Source organism: Aedes aegypti, chromosome 3 (genome assembly GCF_002204515.2).
Source record: "Aedes aegypti strain LVP_AGWG chromosome 3, AaegL5.0 Primary Assembly, whole genome shotgun sequence".
Taxonomy (NCBI): Eukaryota; Metazoa; Arthropoda; class Insecta; order Diptera; family Culicidae; genus Aedes; species Aedes aegypti.
In genome coordinates this window covers 380,749,743-380,772,479 of record NC_035109.1, presented here as the reverse complement: position 1 = coordinate 380,772,479, position 22,737 = coordinate 380,749,743, and the positions used below count along the sequence as shown (strand labels likewise).

Here is a 22,737-nt window from a genome sequence, read left to right as displayed (position 1 = left end):
AGCCATGCTGAAGGTGTCTGGGTTCGATTCCCGGTCGGTCCAGTATCTTTTTGTAATGTAAATTTCCTTGGCTTCCCTGGGCATATAGTATCATCGTGCCTGCTACACGATATACGAATGCAAAAATGGTAACTTTGGCAATGAAAGCTTCAGTTAATGACTGTGGAAGTGCTCATAAGAACACTACGCTGAGAAACAGGCTCTGTCCCAATGAGGACGTTAATACCAAGAAGCAGAAGATAGGGGTTTTTCCTCGACCGAATTGTCTAAAACTATGCAATAAGAAGCATATTTAAGCCAAATATGAGCTCAGTAGATTTCGAAAGAGTATTTCATTTCTAAACTTTCCAGTTCAGTGAATAAAATAATTGAATTGTTAGATTCTATGAGATAATTTCACAACATAAAATAGAGTGCTTATATCACCCATCGACAAAACAATCGACGAAAAATTCATTCGTGATATTTTAGACAACGGAAATCGTGCGTATCTACACCCAAAAGTTGAAACCGTCATTATAGGCGTTTTCTGCGTCTATTGATGGCGGAAAAGTGTTCTTCTGAGCGACATGACGTTTTTGAGCGTCTATTGATAGGCAGATAATCCGGTCATTGAGTCGAGCAGTTTTTACGGTACAAATGGGGAAGTACAACTTGATATGCTTTTTGCACCACGCATACCAACAAGCGGGTTTAGTGCTGTGGTATAGTATTTGGTTCTCACGCTCATGACCATGGATCGATCCTGGTTGTTGTCGCATGTGTATTTATTTTTCATGTGCGTAGATCACCAACACATGTATTAAAAAATAAAACTTCCACACATATGCCTTTTAAGTGCATGTATTGGAAGTATGGAAACACGCAAAAAACCGAGAGGGTGCAAACCAGTTTCGAACCATAATCATCGGATTGACTAGCACACTATTTATCTACTGCTCCAAACTTACTCTTGAAATGAAGTGTAACCAAAGTCGATGTGGTTTTACGTTTCATATGCATGATTGCTCATGCTATTGATAAACATGTGAACATGTGTTATCCCCAGCAAAATAAAGATATACAGTCAAGTCTCCTTTAAAGCGTTAATCATCGTATGTTGAACAAGTTTAATGTATATTCATAATAATTTATCACCTACCAGAGTAGCCACATTCTCTATTGTACAACTTACTTAAGGACTGTTCATTTTATAAAGTGGACACCTTGTGCATGCTATATCTTTATAATATATCAATAAAATCGTAATCGGTTTTCTGTATACAGTATCGTTCGACTATTATATTATTGCACGATGGTGTTATAACAAAAAAGCCATCAAAATAATTATAATTCACACGAATAAGGAACAATGTTTAGAATGGTCAAAGATTGGTAGGTCTTTAGCCAAGTATAATAGTTAAGTATACCAAAACACAATTCATTCATAAAAATTCGTTTTTTTGGTATGTGAAAAATATTGTTTAAGTTTGAAGAACATCTTTTCTAGGAAGTTTTTGTCGAAACTTCTTTGTTCTTCTTTGTAAGATTTCCATATAAGAGGAAAATAATAGTATTACGATGCACAGAAAACCGATTATGATTTCATTGATAAACTAGCTAACCCAGCGTGGCTAGTCACGTTCCATAAGAATTTTCAAGCAAAAACCTCTTTCAAAGATTAATAATGTTTATGTTCAATTGCAAAATGATAACATGGACGGAGAAATTTCTCTGTTGATAAATATGCCATTGGTGTATGAATAATAAGCTGAGACACGCATGATATTTATGAACGCAAAATCGCCCAAATTTATGCTCTAATAATACTCCATTGTTATAGTGCCGTTATTCTGATCTGAAATAATTACAGCCTTAAATGCTGTTGTGAAATATTTCAAAAGTTTCAGAAGCTTCTATAAATAAGAGAGAAGAATCTGACTGAAAATTCTAGAATATTCCATTGAATCCCGATTAACCAGGGCTACAATTTCTGTATAGATCTTTGTGCTGCGATGGCGATCTTCAACGATTTAAAACGAATCGAATTGTAATTAGGGGACTATCGACTAATGAATATATCGAGTCATCGAACAGGAATGCTTTGGAAAGCTCTTTTAGGGGACCATTATAGTAACCATAAAAAATATTTTTATTTTGCCTTCATAAGTCGATATCGAACCATGGAACATCGACTCAAGAAGGTTGTGTAAATAAAAAAAAAATAGAATATTCGACCCACAATCATGTTTATCTATCCTTTGCATATATCTTATTTGTTTTTGAACCTTATATTGAAATGACGAAACCCGTAATGAATCACATTTTCAACTTGCATCGGAATTTAAACAAATAAAAAACATTAAAATATTGAGTAAACATGTGTTTTTGGCCTGAACGTAAGTGTTTGGCACTCAAATTGGAACAGGGCTTTAGGACCCTATTGTAATGTTGTAACATTCAAATGGACTGCAGTGCTCTTAATTTGACTGTTATTGTGCTCTTAAATTGCTGGTGTATGCTGCTCAATGAAACCTTTCAAAGCGTTACTGACAGACAGAATACTCTGGGATTTTATTTACATGATAGAAAAGATATAGCATAAACAAGGTGTCCTCTTTATAAAATGAATAGTCTTGAAAACATGAAAACTCTGTGGAATCTTTTGCTGGTGCTATTCAAATAAAACAAGATCACGGTTCTACTTTCACATTGATAAAAAAATATCGATCCAATGCTGATGAATGCTACCCAGAATGAGCCGATTATAAGAAACCGTGCCCCATATATGGGATTAAATTTTAACCATGGTTTTAGTATAATAGTAAAAGAGTTTTCTATAGATGAATCGATCATTTTGACCCAAGAACAACTTCTGCAAATTGGCTATGAGTTTTTGCAAGCAATTTATTTTAAGAATTATGGCACCGATATATTGATTTTAGAACAGAACGTTCAGTGGGGAGATTGTAGTAAACCGTTTGGAGAAGTCAAGAGAACATATATACTGATTTTTTTTTATCATGAAAAATATGAAAACAAAATTTTATTTTTATATAACGCAATAATCTTTTTTTATCATTTTTAATTTTGACTATCTATGAATTGTGATAGGAATTAGTTGTTCAGGACAAAATTTCATGATAGAGACATTTTCGATAAGAAAGTTTTTCTAAGAACAACTAATGCTGCCCATAAAGGCCCATATTGAAAAAAGTAGGCACTGAGAAAATAGCGCTCAAACTTTGAAGTTTTTCTTTCATACAAATGTTTATAATTTTCTATTAGGGGCCGTCCATAAATAACGTAGCATTTTTCACTGATTTTTTACACCCCCCTCCCCTCTCGTACCGTTTCGTCACAAATGCTGATACTTCCCCTTGGAAAATACGTAGCATATCAAGCACCCCCCCCCCCCCCCCTTCTTCTTCTTTTTGACATTGACGTCCTCACTGGGACAGAGCCTGCTTCTCAGCTTAGTGTTCTTATGAGCACTTCCACAGTTATTAACTGAGAGCTTTCTATGCCAAAGTTGCCATTTTCACATTCGTATATCGTGTGGCAGGTACGATGATACTCTATGCCCAGGGAAGTCCAGAAAATTTCCTTTACGAAAAGATCCTGGACCAACGGGGAATTGAACCCAGACACCTTCAGCATGGCTTTGCTTTGTAGCCGCGGACTCTAACCACTCGGCTAAGGAAGGCTCCCCTTTATATTTTTTTTATTAATTTTCCTCAGTGATTGGGTTGAAACAAAAAAATAGAATTCAGAAGTTCAATACAAAATTTGATATTAATTACTGACTAAAATGTAAGGATAATCTAATCTAACAGTATGATATACAGTAGCGCTCGAAATTTATTTGGAAAACAGTTTCAAATAAACACAGTTTGCTGTTACATAATTTTGGTATCTAGTTTCATATAGGCTAAATTGTATTACTTTTGCTGTTGTTACCAAGACAAACAAGTTTACTTTAGAAAATGTGAAAAAAAAAATGATTGGATTGATGAAGCTCGTTATTGTTGAGTTAGGGTACAATATATTTCTAGTTTATTTTTAGTTAGAACAGAAATTTCGTTATTAGAGGATTGTTTTTTTTTTAAATTATTCTTTGTTAGGAAATAGATTTCAATGAAAATGAACAATAAAATATATAAATTCGAAATGAATTATTATCCAAATTCAAATCCATTCAAATCTATATTCAGTGGCCAGATAAAGAAAAGATTACACTTGATATATTTGGAATGTTTAGAAAATTTTAGCGATTATTATACAAATTATTTATCTCTATTAATATTTGAGCTGAACTTCATTATCTTTCTTCATAATAAAATAAACCTACACAACCTATAATGAAGTTAAATAATAAAAAAATATCAAATTACCAAGTTATCAATAAAATTGAATGATAGGGAAATTTCGATATCACTCGAATCTGTTGTCCTCATTAATATTCAGGCTATTCCATCAAGAGCATTGATACATCAAAACAAATCGATGAGTTGATTAAGTGAGATCTCCTGCAACATTGAATGCATAATACACGGTATAAATATCTTGTTTCATGTAATATTTGCCGTAAAGAGCATATTTTATAGTCTTGAAAACGGCTGACTTTATGACTTGTCAACAAATGAGAAAACAATGTACTCCAAGTAGTTAAAGCATTGATTTTTAATTTATTTATTCAACTTTGATTTTGTTTATTTATAAATTTATCAATTAAGACCCGAATATAATATAATATTTACACAACCATTTAAAGCTTTGAAAAATCTGTTTGATTGCATTTATCAAGAAAATCTAAAATTGATGAATGTTTTGAAGCTGAATCATCATTTTATAAACCAAGTTTATAAGTCAAACAAAACAGAGGACAGAGCCTGCATCTCAGCTTGCATCTCAGTGTTCTTATGAGCACTTCCACAGTTATTAACTGAGAGCTTACTGTGCCAATGACCATTTTTGCTTGCGTATATCGTGTGGCAGGAACGAAGATACTCTATGCTCTGGGAAGTCGAGAAAATTTCCAACCCGAAAAGATCCTCGACCGGTGGGATTCGAACCCACGACCCTCAGCTTGGTCTTGCTGAATAGCTGCGCGTTTACCGCTACAGCTATATGGGCCCCGTAAAGATCCCCCTACCCCCCCTAAATAGCTACGTCATTTATGGACGACCCCTTACATTTCTTCCTGACATATTTAACACAACCGCATAGCTAGCTAATTTTGCTTCTAATGATCAGCAAAAAATAATAAACTTGAACACAATTCACGTTTTGCAGCTGAAATTTAAATTAAAAGTTCATATGGAGACTGGTATGCCTTTATTTTTCAATATGGGACTGCACCAACTTCATATTTTCCAATACATTTTCAAACAATGTGTGTTTATTTTTATATGCATAATAAAATGCAGATTAAAATAAGTTTTATTGCACTCATTCGATAACTGTCAAGCAATGATACATAGTTTTGACATCATGAATGCTCTAAAGCATGACTTTAAATCGACAATATGTTGAGCATTATTATTATAAGTAAATATAGAGTTGATCTGGTGGTAGGTCATTTGGCATAATAATCATTTGACATAAAGTCGTTTGGCATAATGAGTCTGAAACCAAGGACGTCTCAAGATGATATTCGTTTTTACGTTTTTATTGAATCCCTCTGACGACATCAGGCTTATTTAGAGTCAGTTGATTTAAAAAAGGCACTCGATGCAACAATGATATGCTCTTGAATAAACTAAAACATATTGGGAAAGTTATTGTCAAAACTATTTCATTAATTATCCAGAAATCCTTTCTTTCAAATATTTATTCTTCTTTGGGCTTATTCGCTAATTTCACACAACGCTTGAGGGGGTGGGTGGGGGTCAGTAAGTTGTTACAGGTCATACAAAAATTTTATAATATTCATACAAAAAGCGTTACGAGGGGGTGGGTGGGTGTCCAAAATTACTATTTTTCGTCTTATGAAATTTATGAACAAACCTTATTGAGTTTCGTTATTGGTATATATTATCAATAAATAAAATATTTAGCACAAATTTACCCTTCCTTCAAACATTTCGAAATAAAATGTAATCATAAATATAAAAACTGAAGATTTAAAATTAAAATGAATTTCGCCTTCTATTATGTATAGGCTGTTCTTTCGAGCTATATTGTTTTTAGATATTGTTTTTTGTTTCCAACTAATATAAAAGCAACAATCGATAACATTGATCTGCTCAAGTTATCAGCGAAAAGAGAAATCGATTACTGCAGTTACTCCGATGATTCTGAACGCATTTTTTTGATGTTCTTTCGTTTTATTATGTCACAATAATTTTTGACGTCCAATAACCTAATGTTTTAATAATAAATTTTGCCTTCTTTTAAAAATAGGTTGTTCTTCATATAAGATCATAAGATAAAATTTTGTAAAGCTATCTATCTATCTATATATCTATCTATCTATCTATCTAAGCGTTTGCACAACCAATATTGAAAAGCATCCTGGAAATACTGGAAATGATTCCAATATTTTCTTGTCGACATTCATATTTGCAGCATATCGTATACAATATGACACAAACATTAAAATGGCCAGGCCCACTGTGCAGACTTGGGTTTTAAGATAATTGAAAAATTTACGACCATCAGATTATTCACGAATGAATAACATGGTGAACGAACATTTTTCAATTTTATTAGTGAAGAAATGGGGACCACCGTACCGACCGGTTCATTAAGAGGGAAAGGTAAAATCGTTGGAAGTGGCGTAGCTAAGAAAATTAATGCACACTTCATCGCTGTGTTCCTTTTCCTGGGATGGGACACAGGTATTTCCCCCGTATGTCCTGGCTCTAGAGCCTTGGCTTAAGCGCCATTACTCGCTCTCTGAAACGAAAAGAAATTTAAATCTGACCCCTCTCCTATTATGCTGTGAATTCAGATAAATGTGTATAAAAACCCACAAAATCATCACATTGAACAAAAAAAAGGTATTTTGAAATTTCTCACCAAAACTGCAACTCTGCATCAATTCTTATGCAGCAGAAACTAAATTTGGGGGCAACATGAATGACATTATGTTTTATTATCTTACCTGAATGTGTCTTCGATCAAGCACATACAAACTCTAAGTTTTCATAAACAAAAACTTTATTACCCGTTAACGGTAGACTAAATAATGCAACGCATTAGAAAAAAATGAACATTTTCTGTTCACATCAAATATGTAAACTGATCATACCACACTCTTTCTTCTTAGAAGTTTTGTTTTCACAAGGTTTCATATACCATGTAAGTATCATAGCATGCCATAGCATTTAAACAAAATATTAAATTCTCCTAGTAAGCCGACAAGTCATCACAGTCAGTTTCCTTGGAAACACACGTGTTGAGCAAAATCAATTGCATCAAATTTTTCACCTTCCGGCCGACAGCGTGACACTTTTTCGATTGCCAAGGCTGTAGTAGCACACTCTGCTGAACAAAGTGATTTATTTTCACTACACATTTGTTCAATCCAATCTTCCTTAATTAGATTTCATAATTTCACTTCAATCAATTTCCTACGTGACTTTTACACTTAGATAAAATTTAGTAAAGCTAATACATAAACATTTTTATAAATTACTGATTTATCAATTCTTGCAAGCAACGCATTTAGAATGATCATTACTTTAGAACCTGCTAATATTTCTATATAAATAATTTTATAACAAACACCCTCCCCTTGGTTATGCGACCTTGCCGCGATGGGAGGGCATAATCCATTAGCCCATATGATGGAAACCAAAGGCGTAACCTGTAGTGGTGGTATCACATTTTGGCATTTTTTGCTTAAAGCCGCGTCATAATTCATATGGCATAGACGCAATAATATCTCGGATGTGATCCAACGGACATTCTGCGTCATTGATAGAATTTATGCCCATTTCAAATAATTAATCTATTCGAAGTGGACATTAATACTATTGGTGACGTTCAGTTTGCCTTTTGCTAACCAGAATGATCCGTAGCCACTCTTACTATTAGCTAGCTAGATACATCGTTATCATATACGACGTAGGGAATACTTAGAAACTCTTAGGAAAATGACTAGTAGATTCACTGAGTAGAAATAAGTGGCGTCAATCTTATTTTAATATGGTTTTTACATTGCCATAATAAGAAATACCTCTTTGTAACAGCGGTATAAATAATCTAATTCCAGCTTCATTTTCGCAAAATTTACAAGTAGAAAGTAGGCGTTGTGAAGCATTGCATTTGCCACCGAAAAGTGAATCTTGTAGGAGACTGTAATAGAAGCCTAAGGTAACTTTACTCTTCAATATTCACTATAAAAATGACTATGGAAAGTAAGACGCTGAGATCGATCATTAGGGTACACTTGCTAGTTTCGAAAAATTGTTGAACAGACAAGGAAAGCGACTTTTTTCTTTAAGGATATATGAACGTAATGACCAATAAATATTTATAACAACAAAAAATGAAATTAACTAGAACTACTACTAAATAGCCTAATTTTGTTAAGACTTGACGACACTTGACATTTAAGACTCTAATCTTACGTAAAAGACAATAGTAATCAGAATAGCACTTGAATGACAAATTATTCAAAACCATTTCGACTAGACAGTATTAGTTATGCACTACTATTTCAAACAAATTCTACACTACTATTTCAAACAAATTCTAATGGAGCTGCTGATTTTCATAATGCTTCCTTTTCTCAGAAGCAAGGGAATATGGGTACTTTTCAAAAACTACCACGTCACAATACTAATAAAAAAACAGTGTTCATGTGGGCGCCATTGCCTAGTCCGTCTGAGTATTGGTCCTGGTAGAGGGGAAACTTGGCAAAAACCAGACCGAGGGTTCAGCCTTGACAAGTTAAGCTGTCAGGCAGCTCCAACTGAATACCATACAAAAAAAAAAAAAAAATAAATAAATAATTTTATAACAAACACATGATATCTATTCGAGATATGTTGAAAAAAACATTATTTTAATCAATTTTCCATTCTTTCGATAATGTTTTTGATGTACACTTTCAAAATTCATATTTTTTCCTTCTTTTACTAAGTAATTTTCTTCAAGTGTTTCGTTCCAACTGGGACAGAGCTTGATCCACGGCGGAATGTTCTATGAGCGTTGCCTTTATTATTAACTGCGAACATTCTTTGCCTATTTACTATTTTCAAATATGTATATCACAACAAGCTCAAAGACACCCTATTTTCTGGGATGTAGAAAAAATATTGTTTGGAAAAGATCTTCACGGGTTTTATTTAGATATGCGGCTTGGCAAACCTCTGAACGAGCACAAACACCAAAAAATCCACTTAAGGGTATACAAAATCATTTCGTGACGCGTTCACCATTATTTTGCGATTATGTTGTGCACATAAGTTTTTTGAGAATTATTATTTATGTATATCAATTCCAAAAATATAGAAAATCTGGCTTTGGTGTAAAATGTTGAGTGCGATAATTAAACCTTATTGTAATTTCTGTAAATTCCAGTTAGGTACTATTGCATCTTCTTTACAAAAAAAAATATAACGGTAAATGTAAATGACTGCTAATAAGAGCGGTTTAAGATTTAAAATAAGTTTGAAATTCAAATCCCCATATCTTTCTTAGGGGTCGTCCATAAACCACGTGAACATTTTTCCTGACTTTTCAGTCACCTCCTCCCCCCTCGTGCTTTTGTGTGGTTTTGACGAATAACCCCCGCTCACCCAATGATCATGTGTTTCATTTGTTCATGAATGAAACAGAAATTTGAAAAATGGGAGAAGAGATATTTATGAATTGGTTTGCTATTATTAAGCGAAATGTGAGATTATAGTGTGACAAACTTCTGCAAAAATCCCTAACAAAAATAGCTCAAAAAAGATTTGTTTCTACTGCAGTGTTCCTTATTATTGTTTGAGGAATTAGTTTTCACTTAGAGATAATTTTGTATTAACATTACAGTACTAACATGTGGGGAACATTTTTTCAAATTTTGTCATAGTAATTTCCATAGAAATCTTAATCGTCTTCTAATCGTTGTTGGTAAAGAAGATATGACATATTGAATTTTAAAACTTTTTTTTTAAACTTGAACCATCCGACTGCTAATGAAACCTTTCAGGTTTAGTTGATGGGGGAATTTTCTTTGAAACACAAATGGGTGGACCGTGGTCTTTGGCTAGATACCCCCTCCCCGCTAAATGATCACATGGTTTATCAACGGCCTCTATTTTGATAAGTAATTGTTAGAAGATACATAAAACATCCATGTCGTGATAATTGTTCCACTTCTAATATTGCGAAAGAATTACGGTAATCCAGTTTGCTGTATGCACACTTAGATGTTTGATTACAATATTATATCGTCAAATGAATCGAATCCCACAAACCCTGGGTCTCCTACTTCGAGGAGTCTCATACCGTCCCCAACCATGCGACTAATAGGAGACCAAAATGTAAATAAATTAAAAGTAAATCAATCAGCAAACGTCAACGATAAAATTCTGCTTATAAAGCGCCCGACTGTTATAGTCAAGTGTGTTTATTTGTTTCTCCCTAATATATTACCCAATCCAACACGCACGGCATGAAATTCTATTTCCACTGCAAATGTATAAGTTATTGCCGATAATATAGATATACAAACATATAGATTTTGACTCTGGTATAAGTAAGAAATTCCCGCAGCACCGCGTTGGTACTTTAAATATATTTATAGAACATATCATCTCACCCCTTCTCGCACTTGGCTGTCCAACGGGTGTTGTATTTTGCTCCTCTTGCAGGTTGTTCTCCGTGACAAGATGGTTCCATGTTGTGTGATGTAGAGACCCATACATGAGAAACTATGATAGGCATGTGGTGTAAGTTTATGTTTAAGGATCCAAAGGTTGCGGTTTCGAATCCAGTCTTTGTTATTAATTATTTTGTTTTTCATATTTTGGTGTCTAAGGCAAATTTCTTGTGGCGGAGCCTTGGGGCAATCGGGTATATGGGGTAGCTAACAAGGGAAGGTCACGATGGTGTTACACGGGGTTTTCAACCGGACTATTTTTGTTGGATTCAACAAGTCGAAATATGTAAAACCCCAAAGCCTTTCGGGTGAAGAGCCAGGGAGATGTAGTATGTTGTTAACAAAATGTTAATAAAATCTTAAATTTGTTTTACCAAATTAGGATGAAAGAAGAAATGATGTTTGGAATGATACTAATAAAGAAATAAAAAAAAACATGTACATCGTAATGTTCTGAATGGCTTCAACGGATGACGCATGAGTTTGGATACTAAGTTCAAATAATGACTTATTCAGTAGGTACAAGAATGTTGACACTTTTGACCGGGTTAAATCCGCTCGATAAAGGCAATAAATACATTATTTGGAAAAGAGATAAGGCTGATACAAATATTAATTTTCTTTTATGTCAACCCCCCCCCCCCCCTTTCGAAAATCCGAAAATTTTGAAGGGGAGAAAAAAAAGATTCATCATTTTTTTGACATCAGTTAGGTTTTTTCAATTTGCAAGTAAAAAACAAGTAAAAACATGATCCAGAGGACGATTAAAAACAGTTTAACAACTATCATTAAAAATAGAAAATTCGAAAAACTAACTTTTTTTTTCATTTTTATTTGTTTGTTCCCTATTTATTTTTATCCCCCCCTCGTAACTTCCAAGTGGTCTCGGACATAGAAGAAATTTAATATTTGTATCAGCCTAACTTAACTTTACATAAAATGAGTAGTGGAAAATCGGTAAAATAGAATGGTGTTTGATTTTCGATGATGTTAATACTTTTAATAAAAGTAACATTGTTGCTAAATAAATAACTTAACTCAAGAAAATTGTTTTAAAAAGAACAAAATGTTTATTATGTATTTATGTGTGTTTTTTTTTGTATTCATACACTAACAAATGAGGCCATTTGAAATCACAGATCTGACTGTTATTTTTTTAGTTTCAGTTCAGTCATTTAAAACGACAATATTTTCACTTGTCCCACTAGTTTCCAAAATTTTCAATATTTACCTTGGCACAAACATTAAATTTAAATATAGCATAGATTTAGTAGGAAACAATCTGAAAAATATAGTAGATCTTATTCATTTTATTTTTTTAAGAACCATCTCTGTACGATTTCCTTTACCCATTTGTCACACGGTACCTTATTTCGATAGTCACTCAAGCAAAATGGTTATCTAAAAACAGGGACCGGAATCTATTATGATAATTCGCCACAAGAAATCGGGTTGAATTTCATAAATTTGCCTGAAGAACCAAAAAATAAAAACAAAATAAATACTCGCGCTTACTCGGAATCGAACCAAGGACCTCCCGATTCATAAACCAGTGCTATCTCTACGCACCTATCGACGGCTTGATGGAAGAAGTGACAAAAGCAATATATAAAGCGTTTTATATTGCAATATTCATCCCATTCCTCTGACATGTCCACCATCCATTTGCCGCGTGACCATTTGCCTAAGTGTGCGTTTCCGATGCCATCATTCGGCTTCGGATTGGTTGTGCAATTGTGTGGGTCGGGTGTAAACATTTAGATTGCTCGAATTTTCAAGTCCAATGTGCTCGATTTCATTTGACGGGTTTGCCCGTCTACGCTTAGGAGGCGAATCTTACCATCAATAGGTGGATTTAGCACCTAATACGCTAGGAGGGAAATCCGCCATCCGATTTATTTTGGGTGTAGTGTATTGATCTAAAAAATGCAATTCTAACGACTTTTCTTAAGATGGCCAAATTGTCCCACTTTTCCCTAGACAAAATTCACACGTACCAATGCCACGGTATTGGTTATCTTTATTCCATGTGATAGACAAAAAGTTAATAAATAAAAACTGAACGTAGACTAAAAAGTTACGGTTCATACAAAACTCTACGTTTTCTCATACAAAAAGTGTTACGGAAGGGGAGGGGGTTGAAAATTTTCAATTTTAAGTGTTACGTAACATATGGATGCAGCCCCTTATCAAAATTAATGTTAATTTGATTGTTTCATGAGTGCGCGGAATTAGGCATTCTTCTGCGCGGAATATGGAAAAGCGTTTAAAAAATGCGCCGAATTAGGCAATTTCAACGAGTGAACTATTTCAAAAAAATCACAATTGTAAAATATGAATACAGTCTAGTTTATATTTTTCCCATAATCTTGAATAGATTTGCTAGAAATCCACCCATAAAGCTTTTTTGTTGATACAATACTAATTTTTAATTAACCATTTGAATCGTTTTATTCCTTAACTGCGCTGAATTACGGCACTTTACAGTATTTACAAAGCAGAGTCTAAGTGGCCATCTAGGACATAATTCAAAGTTTGCCGTCATATGAAGCTTGCACATTGAAAAATTTAATTTTGTACGCTACAAAAATGATAATGTTTATCATAAATGGGTAACAGGATCACGTAAAACTAATATTTTTTGAATTATGAATTTAGAGGCTTAAGTGCCCGGTACTGGGGGATCTCCCCCTATACTCCTATACACCATGATGATTCGTCGATATCTTACCTTGATTGTTACATACACATTGCTTAATGCGGTGGTTTGATAGTTTGTTTTGGACTTGCGCCACATCAGATACACGTCGGTCCCATAAAATCTTGATAGAGTTACTCATGATTTGGTATGTTCAACTACAACGAATGTTGTATTTCGAATGTTTTCAATTTCAACTCGACTAACAGGAGCACCAAATGGAACCATGAGTTTTTGATACTGTTAGATGTTCAATTTTGTGAGAAATATTGTATAAAACTGAATACTGATGATGTTCTACATCAGTTTGCCGACCCGTCAGCTGTGGGATTTCGATTCTCTCGATTTCAAACATGTTTAAGTGATTCAATTTTATGTTATAATTATGTACATAGTTTGTTTTACTATGAGCGTATGTGTACGGTGTATATGCTAGCATGAAAAATGTGGACAATTGAGACGAAACATTTGTAAAAATCAAATAATGGTTTTAGCAATAATTTTGTAGACTCAATATGTAGATCAGTGTAGTCAAAATTTAGACGAAAGATTCCGAATCAGTGCGAAAACGAACAACAACAAACTCCGCCAGCACGATGGCATTCTGACTATGAGAGCGAATGCGACGAGAAAAAGGGTGGGTGCAACACACGCAAACACTCAGTTTCACCCACTGTTGATGTCATTTCAATATTCAATTTAACCTAGCGGTACTGAAATTGAGAATTGAATATAAAAAATAAAAATGAATTTCATATTACTGGTGTAAGGGTTTATTCACAAATTTCATAACGCCAAAAATGACAATTTTCAATACCCACCAAATTGTGTATGACCTGTAACATCTTGAAGACACCCACCCACCCCCGTCAGCGTTACGAAATATGTGGCCCTAAGATAACGGCAATGCGATGCCTCCATTTGATGCGCCATGGTTGTCTTTTAAGAAAAAGAATACTTTTGCAATTTGCGGATGTCTTGTGGGGTATTCTGATGGAAATGAATTTCTTCACAAGCGAAATTGAATTTGCTGCCACCGAATTTCAGTAGGTGGCTGAGAATCAGTGTAGAAAAATTAATTGAAAAATTGAATGCGCGTTCTACCAGATTCGTGCAGGTGTTGTCAAAAAAAAAAAAACACTCACACAAAGAAGGCATCAACGATGACGAATCCTTGAGGGTCGGCGTTGTTGACTGTATATTGAAATATGCAGACACTGATGTGCGTTTATCGAGCACATGCAAAGCTAAACTCATTTTGTTTATTTTTGCATTAAGTCGGATTGAAAAATTATGCTTGTAATGATGTTTATTTTTTCGTATCCGTTCAACAAGATTTTCATTAAACATTAAAGTCCGCGGCTACAAAGCAAAGCCATGCTGAAGGTATCTGGGTTTGATTTCCGATCGATCCAGGATCTTTTCGTAAGGGGTCGTCCATAAATGACGTAGCTTTCTAGGGGGGGGGGAGGGGGTTCTTCACGAATTTGTGACGATGTGTGACGAGAGAGAGGGAGGGGTCTCAGCTAGTGGACGTAGCATTTTGAATAACTTCGGTAAAATAAGAGGCGATGAAAAAATGACATACAATTATTATTTTTTATCAAACTGTTTTTTTTTTGTTTGACTTATAAAGTTGGGTTATTTAATGATGATTCAGCTTTAAAACATGCATATGACAAGATTGAATACAATAAGTTATTTCAGATTTTCTTGATGAATGCAATCCAACAGATTTTTTCAAAGCTTCAAATAATTATGTAAACATTATATTGTATTCATGTCTAAATAAATTAATTTATAAATAAACACATTGAAAGTTAAATAAATAAATTAAAAAATCAATGCTTTAACGACTTGGAAAACTTTGTTTTAGTTCTATTTATATTTTCAGTTAGAGTTCAGTTACAGTTTTCAAATATTACATTGAAACAAGATACTTATTCCGAATTGTGCTTTCAATGTTGCAGGAGATCTTGACCCAATCAACTCATCGATTTGTTTCGATACATCAATGCTCTTGATGGAATAGCATGGACAACAGATTCGAGTGTTATCGAAATTGTTCTATCATTCAATTTTCTTAATAATTCGGTAATTCGAAGAAAGTTTATTACTATTATTTAATTGTTTCATTATAGGCTGTATAAGATTATATCAGTATGGGGAACGATAATGAAGTTTAGCTAAATGTTAATATAGATGAATTATTTCTATAATAATCGCTAAGATTTTCTAAACATTCCAAATATTATTAATATTGTAATTTTTTCTATATCTGGCCACTGATTGCTCAATGGATTTGAATTTGGATAATAGCGGAATTTGGGGCAAGTGTGCCACCCCTGGTTTTTGTAAAAACTACAAATTATATTTTTTATTTGAGCTTAACAATATGTTCCCTTATAGTCCATAATACAATGGTCAAAATATGACGCAAATTGCTCTATTTTTCACGTATTTACATCAACTTTTGTGAAAACCATAAAACTTCAAGAAATAATGAAAATTTCATTACAAGTAGAATTACATGAATATTCATTCGGTGGCCGTCTTGTCCCATAAGGTTGGCACACTTGCCCCATAGTGTTGAAAATCGGGGTATTTTGGATGATATTTGAGGAGCTCCAAAACTAATACTTTTTGAAATTATTTTCTTTTTAAATGACACAGTGCTTATGAAAAGATGCGAAAGTAACATCGTGAGGCTGAATTGGCGGGTTCTTTAAGCTTTAGACAAAGTTAGAGAACAATTTGCTTAAGGTGGCACACTGCCCCAAATCCCGCTAGTGACGAACATCCATTTTAAAGTATGATATATTGTTGATCATCTTCATTGAAATCTATTTCCTAACATCGAATAATTAAAAAAAAACAATCCTCTAATATAACAAAATTTCTTCTCGACATCACGGCGAAAAGTCTTGAATGATTGACGTAACTTTTTCGATAGTAGTTTCAACATGCCTGGATATGATTGTTACAAGCATATTATCGGTACTTCTAAACAGGCAGTATGGTTTGCCCAATCGCTTTTGCTTTTGTTTCTGTCTTCCATCACATGAATTTTTCAATAATATTATTGTTGAATTAGCTTTCCGCACATTATTACCTTGAAACGTTATGAGCTGTACCGCGAAAAACCGCAGTTTGCCAACAAGCGATGTTACCGTAGATGTAAGTTAATGCGCTCTCAGTCTCAGGATAGTGGTTTGAATTCCTGCTCCCATATTTATTTAAATTTTGTCGCATGTTTGCAATGTCGATAAAGAAGATTCGTACCGGTTTCGACAACACAACCTCAACAATAATACCATTGTCATTGTACAGTTGAACCAATCATACCAAATAGTTACACCAAGCATAGATATTGTTGAATCAATTTTAATGTATGGTTGACTGAAATCCAATATAAAATATGATTGATCTACCAGCAAATATGATTGACTGGACAATTCTTTTTTCTCCGTGATATTATAAAATCTATTGTACTCGCTACTGTAAGCTCCAATCAATTTTTTTTTCTACATTTTCAGCTGTAAACTTATTTTAATGGTAGCAACAGCAAAAGTAATACAAATTAGCTAACAACTTAAACAGGAAAAAGTTTATTCAAAACTATTTGCCAAATTACTTTTGAGCGCTTCTGTATATCAAATTATTATTCTTTAGATTATCCTGACGTTTCAGTCAGTAATTAATATCAAACTTTGTATTGAACTTCTGAATTATTTTTTTGTTTTAACCCAATTGCTAAGGAAACAAATAAAAAGAAGATAGGGGGGGATACTTGAAATGCTACGTACAGAGTTGCACAATATCAGTCATATCAGCTGATGGCTGATGGACTAAAACTATCAATATCAGTTGCGAACTATCAATATCACTTTGATCTGACAACCAAGAGCGGTGATGCGACATCGCACTCTAGATCACAATCACTGCAGAATGAGTGATCACGTGGTAATTACCCACGCTATTAATGTTTTTCAGTGACCAACACACAGTTTTAATCCATCTGCAGCACTATTAAGAATATCGTACCGATAAATTGCCATTTTAATTGCTTAATTTAAGGCTAAACTTGACCCATCAGTGATATCCATAGTCTATCACCATCAATGCACTGGTGATGGAGTAGACTGCATGATGCTGATGTGATACGGAATTATTCGAATTGTATCGCAGTCGGCCTGTACAAATCAGCAAATTTCAAGCGTTGATAGTGACAGCAAGCAACTCTGGCTACGTATTTTCCAAGGGGGGTATCAGCATTTGTGACGAAATGCTACGAGGGGGGAGGGGGGGGGTGTAAAAAATCAGTGAAAAAATGCTACGTCATTTATGGACGGCCCCTAATGGAAATTTTATTGACTTCCCTGGACATATAGTATCATTGTACTTGCCACAAGCCGAAAAGTCCCAGTGTGAACGTAATGCCATCTTGAAGTAACAACTCATTTTCAAACATGACGCGAATACGCGTTTTTCATGAAGTCCTAGAAGTGGGCATTATCAGCACATTGTTGTGCTGCCGTTATACGCATAAATGTCCCATGTTCCAAAATATGAAACCCTGAAAAACGCGGTTAAAGATTTTTGCACATTTATGCTCCGTATTGGTTAAGGTTATGACAAATTTGAATAATTTCTTCATAATAATATGAGGCAATGGGTGTTTTTTATAGTCAGGAATTGGTTTTTGCGAAAGAATTTGAATTTTGCTATGAAATTCAAAGTGTGACGGTTATGCCTAGAAATACCGCGTTTTGGGGGAATTTCTACGCATAAGAGTCCCACTAATTGTAGCAGACCGATTTTGATCAATCACATTGCTCTTGATGGTTAGTTTGACGAGAGTTTAATACCGAAAATGGAAAATGTGTATTGTAAAGCCTATATTGAGGGTCCAGACGAAGGCTCGTGTGGCATGTAGCAAAGTGGAGCCGTATATGGGTATGTGAATCAATATGGTTATACAGGTTGGTAAATGCTGGGCATGGCGTACCATTGGTACCATGTGTACCTGAAGGAACAAAATAGATCCCTTTGAGTGGTTCATAGCCTCCAATTGTAAATGTTCCTGTGCTGAGGCTTGCAGAGCCTGACACAAACCCCCTAGATTTCAGGAGGACCATTCCCCCTAATGTTTGGAGGGCCATAGAGCACAGTTTAGCTTAGAGTTTTACTCTGGCACTCGGACGATGATCAGCCGCCGCCCCTGACAATGGTACGCCATGCCAGTATTTACCACCCAAACGAACCATAATGTGGCATTCAATTTTCAATTAATTGTAGTTTCTTAAAAAATCGTTAACATGAATACAACTTCACACCGCACAAAAATACAAGCAACAGAAAAAATGTGATTAAGACATGAACTCAGAGAACCAGAAACATCAAACCAATATACATGGTCAAGCAAGTTGCTGAAACAAGATAAAATTTTCCGTCGAATGCTTCTGGATGCATCCAATTACATTCAATTTTCAAAAAGTTTCAAGCATTTGTATTTAGGAAAAAAGATATGCGTAGAAATTCAGTAGCGAGACAGTTATGCGTAGAAATTCAATAGTGGGACAAATTGACTTGGTATGCTTTTCATAGAGTGTTCGAACTAAGTATATGTTTTTAAATTGTTTTATAATAATATAGATTAAAATAGACTTTTTGGCTACAAAAACTAAAAAATGACAAAAAGTGACATGGGACAATTATGCGTATAACGGCAGTGTGGCTCTGGCATTGAGTCTGAATAAAGCCAATAAAAACAAGCGTTCCATTTCTTTTGTACCGGTACGTTCTGAACACTGCTTTTTACACCTAACAGAATGTGACAATCAAGTTAATTGAATTCCAATTATAATTTCGTGTCAGTCTGGAGGTGAGCAGCCATTGAAAATAAAAAGGTTCTCCGACGTAGACAAACGCGATTGAAGCCCAACTTAAACCGTTGTAAGATAAAAAAAAAATGGGGGTATGGTCATTATGCATCGCCTTGCCTTGGGCGAATGCGGCCTATTGGACGAGAAGCCCTGAAATACCAAAAAGGTCCTGGGTGCTGGTTTACCGTAAATCGAAGTGGTCAGTAACATTTCACTTCTACATTCATTGTGCCCTGGTATGGTCCGATTCTTAATTGGCTTTTAAGTATGCCTAATTAATTATACGTGCAAAGCTGATAGAATGGCGTATGTAATTACAGGCTTAGTTTCGCGCGATGTGTGTCGGAAATTTCTTCCATTGCGAAGGATTATGCCTAACCGCATTAACCTATGGCTTGTCTGTGTCGCTCGGCTACTGTTCTGCTTGGTTGAATATGTGGTGCAAATGCTGGATTGCTTCAAGGTTCGATTCCGAAGGAAGGAGGCGACATGTCGACGCGGTCATTAAAACTGTCGCCTTTGGGTTTGCTGCCGGTGTTTACACTAAGCTTCTGCAAGCATTAGGGTGGGTCAGTATTGGGGTTAGTGGTAATTGAAATACTCCTGCAGCGAACTGGACTATCAAAATTTATTTATTTTGAGTTGTAAAGAATGGAACGATTATTGTTACTTGAACGCTTGAGCCTATTAATCGTAAGGTTCTTAGTTCGATCAAAGACGAATTAAGACATCAGGTTCGAGCTCAGAATGAATACCACTTCTACAGTCCCCTCTCCACATTTCGATATCGAAGGGACCATCGAGATACGGATAATTTGGCTTTTTTTACAGTTTAGTCAATATATTGTATAAATTATATGATGTAGCTTATTTAAAACTGTTTATTGGGTAAATATGCCGTTGTGATAATATCGGAACGCTTCATATCTGAAACAGAAATAATTCAACAATGTGACTCACCCTAGCCTACTTTGTCCATTGCAGAATAACGTATACAATCAATTCTCTACAACTTGATATTGAAGACAAAATCGAGTTAGAGAGACATACAGTAATACAGTAAACTCTATAATTCGATTTGAAAAGACTATCGAGTCAGGAAGGTATCGAGTTATAAGCACAAAGAGTTGCTGAATACAAAAAAAAAAGACTGTGTGTAAGGTGTTACAATTCCTAACGACTTGCGTACCACCCTCATGTACTCTCTGTTGCTAGAGCAACACTTTCACGCGTGTTCCTATTTGCTCACCATTCAGTTAAGTTTGTTTACGATATGTTTGTTCTATATTATTTTTATTTAGCGCCTACTGCGTGGTGCGATCGACTATAGCATACCTTCGTCGGCATTCAGTTTCGAGAGAGAACCTGTCTCAGTTTAGGAAGGGTAGTGTAATCCGGGGTGATATGCGGATTTCCAAAGTTTACTTTTGCATTTAAGTAGTCAATAGTCAAATACTTTATTTTAACCGTTACTGTTAAGCTGTTTTGACGAAATGCTAAACGTAAAAAAAACGGTTACGTAAACTGATCGCTGTATGCGAAGAACTGTTTTTCTCTTTATTAGGTTCATAAAATTTGAATTTCATATCAAAATATAACTACAAGTTGTTGAAAAATGAAATCGAAGCCTTCAGTTTACGTTACCAAGAGAATCGTATCGCACAGCTTACATTGTTTTCCTCAATCATCATCGCCGTTTGTGCTGATCAACCTCCTCATGCTCATTCAGCAACCACCTACCATATAATCTAAACTCTAGAGAGACAATAATTATCGGAACTAAATGGCAAATCTGTCGAACGATCTCCTCCATGTACTGCATGTTTGTTTGTTCCTGTTCCTCTTCCAGGTACTGCACGATAATGCGAAGGCCCGACGCGAGGTGGAGCTGCACTGGCGGGCGAGCGGCTGCCGCAATATTGTGAACATCATCGACGTGTACGAGAATAGCTACAGCGGAAATCGGTGCCTGCTGGTCGTCATGGAATGGTAATATCAATATCGGAATATGTTTTGTTAACTCACCTCCGTGCATTGTTACTAGGGTGTCCCAAAAACAAACAATGTTCGAAAAGTGCCCAACCCTAGAATGAAAGATACGTTCTTTTGTAGGATTTTTGTAGAACAAATCAACTGTTTTTTAATCTTTTGAAGGTTTCGCCAGACCGCATAAAATTATGATTTTTGATCAAATGTAAATGATTATTAGTTTTCATATATTATAATAAACTCTACTTAAATTCGATTTACAAAACGAGCTGACATAGTTTTTGTTGTACAGAAGATTGTGTAATTCAATTCTCTGTGATTCAATTTGACAAAGTTGAACTTTAATTGTCTTAACCTGAGGTTTTGAAACCTTTTTTGCGACACACCAAGTTTTATGATTTTGCGAAACATGTTCCTTAATCGGTATCCGTCCAGCAAATGGAAAATACATAGTTAAAATTGCTGCCATTTGGACAATTCTTGACGGATTGCCTTCGTTGTAGTTCAAACGGAATCGACTGTTTGTCTAGATTTTGAGTCATCATTTTCAGAAATGTAGAAATGTCCACCGGCTCGGTGGATCACTAAGTCAAGTCAGGTAAAAATGACTCCAACTTTCTTTTGAATAAACTTTTACCCAATTTATTAGTATAAGTTCTACTCCAACTCACCTTGTTTTTATAGGTTCGACTACGGACGCCATGTGAGAACTAAATTAGACAATTGGATCAGCTTTGGCCTTGAGTATTTCTTGGTTATTTATGAAACCTTCGTGAAACTGGCAATGATATTTACCCAATGAAATAAACAATTTTCTAAATCGTGTTCTACGACTTTGTCGTACAGTATTGGACAAAACAATTGCAACTTTTTCGATTTTCCATACAAAATTATAAACTTTGGTAAGCTAAGTTTCAATTATTTATGGACCGATTTGAATGAAATTTTGGCAGAACATCGGACATAACTTGAATGTTAACATATATTTTTGAGTAGTTTTTCCAATCACAAGTTCAAAAGCAGTAACGGTCTAGCTAAAGTGAATTTTTTGCCGATTTTTTATAAATTACATAACTAAACATATTGGATGAATAGCTTCATTGTTTCAGCAAAGTTGTAGATTTTAACGAGATGAACAAATTTGCTCAGGACAGTTTTTGTGTAGGGTTATCAGATTTTGAGATAAATAGTTTTGAATTTTTCGTCGAAAATTACACTTTAGTTAAACCGTTATTACTTATAAACTTGTGATTGGAAAAATTATTCAAAAATATATGTTAAAATTCAAGTTATATCTGATGTTCTGTGAAAATTTCATTTGAATCGGTCCATAAATAACTGAGACTTAGCTAACCAAAGTTGGT

The 22,737-nt window shown here is 34.7% G+C and overlaps 1 protein-coding gene across 4 annotated transcripts in view; it reads left to right on the top strand.

Annotated features, from left to right (window-relative positions):
• The window catches only part of LOC5571923 (MAP kinase-activated protein kinase 2), a 58,656-nt gene that overhangs the window by 13,688 nt on the left and 22,231 nt on the right, over positions 1 to 22,737 (top strand). For all 4 annotated transcript variants that reach the window (XM_021852949.1, XM_021852946.1, XM_021852947.1 and 1 more), the window contains exon 3: positions 21,234 to 21,373. In XM_021852949.1, coding sequence (XP_021708641.1) covers positions 21,234 to 21,373 — 140 coding nt within the window. The remainder of the gene's footprint in view (positions 1 to 21,233; positions 21,374 to 22,737) is intronic.